Source organism: Nicotiana tomentosiformis, chromosome 4, assembly GCF_000390325.3.
Source record: "Nicotiana tomentosiformis chromosome 4, ASM39032v3, whole genome shotgun sequence".
Classification (NCBI taxonomy): domain Eukaryota; kingdom Viridiplantae; phylum Streptophyta; class Magnoliopsida; order Solanales; family Solanaceae; genus Nicotiana; species Nicotiana tomentosiformis.
Genome location: NC_090815.1, coordinates 83073357 through 83081140, shown reverse-complemented (window position 1 = coordinate 83081140; position 7784 = coordinate 83073357). Strand labels below are relative to the sequence as shown.

General features: G+C 34.6%; 1 protein-coding gene across 1 annotated transcript; it reads left to right on the top strand.

Annotated features, from left to right (window-relative positions):
• The first annotated feature begins 867 nt into the window (after window positions 1-867).
• On the top strand, window positions 868-5717 carry LOC104091608 (uncharacterized). Its single transcript, XM_009596977.4, has 5 exons — window positions 868-1035; window positions 2978-3136; window positions 3690-3741; window positions 4081-4147; window positions 5483-5717. The coding sequence occupies exons 2-5, from the start codon at window positions 2981-2983 to the stop codon at window positions 5571-5573; spliced, it is 366 nt and encodes a 121-aa protein (XP_009595272.1). The 5' UTR covers window positions 868-1035; window positions 2978-2980; the 3' UTR covers window positions 5574-5717.
• Window positions 5718-7784: the final 2067 nt, after the last annotated feature.

The window sequence follows — 7784 nt, the reverse complement described above, 5'->3', positions numbered from 1 at the left end:
ATTTATTGCCTCCAATGCTTCCAATTTTCCCTTCAATTTTAGTCTTTCAATCTTGACAGCCTCCACTTGCGCTTTCAACTTACAAATAATTATCATAGCTCTGTCCGATAACACTTCATCAGACCATTCAAAATAACCATACGAAATTTTTCAAAAAATAAAATCTTACAACATGTTATAAGTGAAATTTCAGAAAATAAAAATCAAAAAATTATCATACACGAATTATATATAGAATATAAGATATTAACCTCAGGTTTAGGATATTTGTAGAATCTCCTACCAGCGTTCTAAGGAGTGTAAGCCATGAGGTAGAGTGTAGTCAATCTGCATTTGCATGTCCTACTCGACATACATTCTTGAGACGACGAACTCCCTTCTAACATTGTAACTCCCTAGTCGTGAAAATTATACACAAAATAAGAAAGAAAATAGAGATGATGATAGAAAACAGAGGAAAAACGCTTCAGATGGGGAAAACCTTAACTTTGGAGAGGAAATAAACGATTACATTCTTTTAGGGGGAATGGGGGGTTAGCGGGTCGGGGCTGAACGAGTAAGGGATCCAAATGGGTAGATGGTTATATTGTTGTTTAAGATTGCACCACGTCTCTCTCTAAAAGGGTCCGTTAGTGATGGGGGCAAGAATATTAAAATGGATAATGATAGAGATTAGTAGTGAAGGAAAGTATAACAGAGGGTACTAATAACTAATTATCGATAATAGAGGGACACAAATGGCACTTTTCCGATGGTACAAACTACATATAGTGGAAAAAATTTAGTAATGACCAAAAAAAAAAAAACCAATTTAGTAATTTACCCAAAGTTTGCGTAATTTATTTTCGGAGTACCTCATTTATTCACAATTCTAGTACTTTACGACGCCGTTTAGCTGCTTCTTTTCCTTTTATTCACCCCCAACAAGTCGCTCAGTTCCCCTTACCAATCTCCTCTCCTTAAACCGGTGGAATCTCGATCCGACTTTGTTCTTGCTCTATTCGTTTCACATCCCAAGTCTCAAATTGCATTCTGGTGAGCGCTCAAAACCCCTTTATCCTCTTACAGTTCCTTTTTACAGTTTTACAAGATAATTTTAGAATCAATTAGTTATTACAATGTACCAAGGAAAAGGAAAAAATGGGTTTTCTTTTTAATTTTACTAGCTCTTTGTAATTGTTGTTTGGTATCTGAGTTCAAACACTGAATTGGATCATATAAGGGTTAATTTTAAAATGGGTTTTCTTTTTAATTTTACTTGCTCTTTGTAATTGTTGTTTGGTATCTGAGTTCAAACACTGAATTGGATCATATAAGGGTTAATTTCAAGAAGTTAGTGCTTCTGTCGTGCTGTTTTAGGAAAAAAATTGTGGAAACAAAGTGGTTATCTCTAAAATGGATAAAGTTTTGTTCTTTATAATTCATGTCTTAGTTTAGTGAATATGTTTATGAAAATGGGCGTTTCTGCTTCCTAGAAGCAGTTTTTTTGGCTGTTAACTTTGTGTTCATTTAGAGAGTAAGTTTAAAGATCAATGATACAGTTTAAGGCATTGCTGAAATTTGAATGGAGCGGAGATAGTTAATATCATAAAACTGGTTTTAACATGGCTTTGTTACGAAATGGTTGGTGGCAAATGATATGGCTATCTCTAATGTGGACAAATCAGCGTTGTTATAGGCTTGCTTGAGGTTCACCTTAAGCCCTGAAGTTGGGTTACTTTATGCTCGGTGTTTAGCCGCACTTTCTTCACTAAAGCTGCAACAATGTTGGCACTTTTCTACGCTTTTCAGTTTTCGCCTTTTGCTGGAACTTTGTTTCTTGATCAGTGACAATGTTAGAAAATTTTTCTACTTTGGGATTTAATATGGCTAAAATTAAGCGGAATTGTGAGGAGATGGTAACCCCGAGGGGATGACCTAGCGAAGAGTTGAAGTGACAGAAAGTTTTATGTCTTAACAAAGGTTCGAATCCCAGCAGAGGCGACACTGAGTAAATTCTTTCCATATACCTAAGCTTTGATAGGTAGAGTTATTAAACTTGTGTTGGTGGGAGGTGCAAGTACCTGATGGTTTTGTTGAAGTGTGCACACATTAGCCCAGACCGCAATCATTGTTAAAACTAAAGAAAAAAAATTCTGAGGAGAGGGCACTTCAATTTGTTAGAAACCACTCAAAATGCTCTTTTGGTTTTTTTGATCGGTAACTGTTCTTTTTAGCATATGTTCTGTTGATCAAAATTATTCACGTTGTATAATTGTTTACAGGTTACTCGCTAAACTATTTTTGTGTAATAATTAGTGAACTTTTATCTTCTACTCACATACTAAGAATCAAAGAGAGTACAAAAAGTAGTCATTAATGTGCTAAGAATGCTGGATGTGAAGGAAACGCAAACGCGGGATATAGCTTCTTCATCTAAGTGTTTTTTCCCATGTATTTTTGTATTTAACAGTATACAACTTTTCAAATACTGATAATCAAATACTATCACCCAATTAGTGATAATCAAATATATCACCCAGCTTCAATTTATTATATGCACTTCAACGACATTGCTTGTGGGTGGAGAATATAACCCAGTACCAGTTCATCTCCTCTGTTGACTATTTCCTTAGTATACTATTTCCATCCCTCCGAAAATGTCTCTAGGTGCGTGTCGGATACTTTTGGAGGATCCGACACAGGTGCGACAGCATTTTGGAGAGTCCGCGCAACATAGCATAAAAGTTAGTTTAAAAATAAGGATTAATGTACATTGTTGTCTGTTAATTTTTTTAATCGTTAAATGTAATGAGTCATTCTATTCAATGCTTTTCTCTAAGGTTGCTTCTAGCTCGCATGATGTCAGTCTTTCCTGATAATACCTTGAAAGTTTAAAATGAATTGGAGCTTATTTGTGACCTCTTTCTTTTCTTTTGACGTTTTTCCTTTAAACAATTCATCAGTCTGATTGTTTTTTTCTTTTGTGCACCTGAAGTTCATGGCTGGATCTGGGAGTTCGATGCTGTATTCTTTTCTTCTGTTCATCACAACACTCTCTTTGCAAGAAGTGTATAGAGGGAAATTAGCATCTTCAGAATTGTATACGATTCTCGGAGGTTTCACTAGTTCTCTCATCTTCATTTTGCTGCTAACGGTGAGAAAAATTCCTCCTCGTATCAAGAAGTGCTGTGTTAATGTCTCAAAGGTTCTGTTAAAATTTACAATGTCTGTATTCCTGTACAATAAAGCTGTATGCATTTTGATGTATGCTGTTCTTGTAGAAATTGTTCTATTCATTTGCAAATGTATCTGGAGCTTACTTTTTTCTCCACCAGCAAGTTAACCAGATACAACCTATGAATATAAATACAAGCTTTATACTAAACTGACTGTGAGGTTGATTGCACACGTTTTCAGTGTGCTCTCTGTTTTCAGCTGTTGGGAGACCAAACTTGAAGGGAAGAAATTAAGAAGTAATCTTTCCTCCCTGTCATCTTGTGGCAGAAATCTTCGTTTTAGAGATCAATTCACTTTCCTGTTGTATCATTATGCTGTTAGATCCACCGTAGTCTTTACCGTTTTTTACATAGTCTAATGATTGTCATGCATTTTATGGCTGCACATACTGAAGTATCACATGTTGCTTTGCTAGAACAGTGTATACCAAGCTATTATGATATTGAGCTTGACTTGGTGTTACTGTGCAGTTCATTGGAAACTATCAAGAAACATGTGGTGTAAGGAGTGGATGGGGTGCTGGTGAGTGGGATATATTTTGAATTATCCATTGTCGTATTTCGATCAATTCTGTTAAAGATCTGAATAACTTTCTGACACCCATCTTGCTTATGCTGTCATGTGCTTTGATATTCTAAGTACAAATAAAAATAGATTTTAGTTTCTTAGATGTAACATTGGAATTATTGTATATTTTCCTTAGCATATTTATTTTAATATTCAATCCCATATGTATAAGTCACTTGTTAACCAATTAATGCTAATTTTTTTGGAGCATATATCCTGCATTAGTAATGAGATACAGCAGCTGTATGGGTGAATTAATTTTTTAATCTGTTCTATTTGTCTGTTTCATTGCAGTTATACTTGCAGAGGTAGTTGCTCTTATTGCTGCTAGCACTGTTCATCGAGTCTGCATCACGACATGGTAATGACCTAAAAGCTACCATCTAGTTACCAATATTAAAGAGATTTATGTTTATTGTTCCTCACCTACAACTGCTGATCTTACAGCATTGCTGTTTTGATGCTAATCTATCATCTCCACCTTCCTTTCTCTTTACTCTTCTCTTCTTTTATATGTCAGACTGCCATTCTCATCAACAGCTGATCCAAAAGAATTTAGGCTTGTATATTGGTTAATGAGCGGAGTCAAGCTTGACTTCCTTTCTGAACAAATGTCCAATCTATCAACTGGCATTCCATCACCGTAATATTTGGGTAATAAGTGGGTTGTTAAGATAGTCATTCAATTCCACATGCACAACTACTCCCTCTGTCCCATTTTACGTGTCATACTTTCCTTTTTAGTCTATCCCAAAAAGAATGTCATACTTATTTAAAAACAATTTAACTTTAAATTTCCTACTTTAACCCTTAATAAGATGATTTAATGAGATGATTTACAACCACAAATATCTATGGCTTGTTTCGGACCACGAGTTTCAAAAGTCTTCCTTTCTTTCTTAAACTTTGTGCCGCGTCAAGCACCACCACATAAATTGGGGCTGAGGGAGTATTTATTTAGCGGATTACCCATCTTGCCATCTCTAATTGCACATGCAATTTCAAATTGTGCTTAAATACTGGCGAACAAGCCCCTTACTTTTCTCTTAAGCTAAAGAAGCTCATATAAAATGAGATGGAAGGTTGGAGAACTTTGACCTTACTTATCTTCCTGTAAATAACTTAGTTGAAAGTACTAATCATTTTTTTTTAAATAGCTGAAAACAAACCTCTTTTCTTAATGAGGAATCAAGAAAGTACAAGGAAACAGAAATTTGCATTATGTTTAAAACTTGAGGAAAACCCTCTGCTGGTTCAAGCCAATTGCTCGCATTTTATATTATCAAAACCTGGTCCTCTATCCCTCCTTAGCGTGGCTAAGTGGTTCCTTGATGAACCATGTACCAAAGCATCTTGCAGTTTTGTTTCTTTACCTTTGTTCTAAAAGGGAGAGCTCAGGTTCTACTGCTTGGCCACTTGATTGATTATAAAAGATGGTAGAAAATTTCCAAGTAGACTGTTGCATCTAATAGGAAAACCAGTGAATAAATTGTAAACACATTATTGTCAGAATGTTGTACTCTTAATAATATTGTTTTCATTAGAGTAACTTTGACGAGGCAAATATTTTGGCGCAACATATTTGGATAATTGATTGGTTATTATGTCACATCTTGTCATGAGCATGTATAGAATACCGAGTGCATGGTAGTATAATGTTTGTAAATCTGATTGGGTATTTTTGGATCTTATGCAGCTTCTTGTTCTCAGCCGCATTGCTGTATGAGGTCAACAAGCTCTCAGGAGTGATGGTCTCTAGAAGTGAATCTAGAGGCAAAAGGTACTAATGTGATTTTTGGCCTCGCAAGGCCAGGATGGTTGGAGCCATTTGCTTAGCGTTGTACTTTTCATAGTTATGTTATGAGAGGTGAGACAAATTATACGAGAACTTGCAGAATGATATTTTAAACGAAATCATGATTTTATATTCACTGCATTCTTGGTAATTTGTAGGTTTACTGGCCTTGATTATTTTAGTTATAGTTTTGTTGAGCAACTTAAAAGTTGACATGATGAGTTTTGTGGTGAAATTCCCCAATGTAGTGGTGTTCATGAGGTATCCAATTTACAGTCGATGAAGAAAAAGAGAGAAACTGCATTAAGCAAAATGCAAGTCTGATTTATGCCGTATATGGCGTGTGTGAGATCCTTATGTAGGTCTAGAGTTTCATTTTTTATGACTACAACTGCTGTTCTTAGCTTAAAAGGAACAAAGGAAAGCTAACTTAAATCAACTAGCCAAATTTGTTTTTTTCTCAAATTTTTTAACTTTATACTTTTGCCGTTTGTTCTTCCTACACTTTAGTGTAACGAAATCCAATCTCTTTTTTCAATGTAAAAAGATATACTCACGTCCAAACAAACTCCTAAATTACAATAAAATTTTATGACACAAACGTGTTAAATTAAAGTAAAGAAACTTAAAAAGGAAAAAAAAAAAACATAAATTACCATCTAAACTTGTCCGACCTCAACTTTACATGCTACCTTTTTCCCAACTTGTAATTTCCTCTCTCATTTTCCCTTTCCCTTCCTCCTATGTACAATAATAATAAACAAGAAAAAGTTAAATCAAATTTGAACGGCTTAAAAAATAACAAGTTAAATCTATTAGCAGGTCATGAATAAATTTATCCATATATTTTGATGGAATTTATTTGTTCTATTTCGTGGTCTCTATTCTTCATAGAATGGATTATGCGTTGCCTATACCATTGTAATCAATGTTTTAAAAGGCGTGGGCGTAAGGCGAAGCGTTTTACATATGGCTCAGCGAGGCGTAAGCCCCGAGGCACGGGGCATAAACTTCATAGGTATTTAATTTTTAATATTTTATAAAAAAAATATAATTACAGTAAATATTTATAAATAGGTAAAATTGCATAAAAATTAAAGAAAACTATAAATATGTGAAAAATATATATAGATGTGCTCCATTCACAAAAAAACTAGTCAAAACAATCACTTATACGCTACTTACAAGCACAAGTAACTTGAGTCGAAAAAGAATAAATTTTTCTACGTTGAGGAACAAAAAGTATAACTAACCTGCAATTTGAACTTTGAACTTGCTGCTGTGAAGGAGAATGTAGTTCTTTTTGTATTTGTAAAAAAAATATTGACTATTCGTTGCTTTTGGGAGATAGTAACACACTAGCAGACGAGATAAATAATTGAAAAAGACCATAAATTAGGGCGTCAATCAATAAAAAAGGTCTTGACTTTTAAATTTAATACTTCAGTTCCTTTTTAAATTTTTTGAGTAATTATAAGCTGACTTTTGAGAATTTGGGTATTATATGAAGGACTTATTCAACAAATTTTGTTTTAATTTGAAAAAGTCTCTAGGACTTATACGTCACTACAAAAACGTGGCTCAAACACCTGGGCGTACGCCACTTGACACTTCCGAAATGCCTTTTAAAATACGGATTGTAATTAGTCCTTAACCAAAGTTAAAATGACATATTCATGAATTTTATGAAGAAGGGTGGAAACAAGAAGTATCAAAGCATTGGAAGACTCAAATGATAATTGATGAATCATATGGAACTGTGACTCAACTAAGGGACCAGCTGTTAGATGAAATGAACAAGCATAAGCAGACCTTCGTGATGCTTACTGATTGAGAAGATAAGGCTAAGCCAATGACAGTCAAACAGACGGCACATTACTGGATCAACTTTATGTGGGACTCACTTTGAAAACTTTACTATTGCACATTTTCAGGTTGTATAAGAGTTTAAACGGCGGGTTAGTAATGCATTCAGGCTTTCCGTAGCCACCAATACTTCCTATTGGTTAAAATTGGCTTATAATAAATAATCGAATAATAACATGACGTGTGGAACCAAAGACATGTAAAAGGCGAATTAAGTAATAACTAGTACCGGCATCAACAACCGTAATTGACATCGGACAAATTCCGAAGGGAGCATGCTCAACGAGAGCAGGTTGAATATTTGTCATCGGATAACATTCAATGAAGAATATTCTCT

What these genes read in the sequence shown, in the direction of transcription:
- LOC104091608 (XM_009596977.4), top strand. Translation starts at nt 2,981, where the DNA reads ATGGCTGGATCTGGGAGTTCGATGCTGTATTCTTTTCTTCTGTTCATC. An exon ending in AAGGAGTGGATGGGGTGCTG is followed by an intron (nt 3,742 to 4,080) that starts GTGAGTGGGATA and finishes GTTTCATTGCAG; the next exon opens with TTATACTTGCAGAGGTAGTT. An exon ending in CGAGTCTGCATCACGACATG is followed by an intron (nt 4,148 to 5,482) that starts GTAATGACCTAA and finishes GATCTTATGCAG; the next exon opens with CTTCTTGTTCTCAGCCGCAT.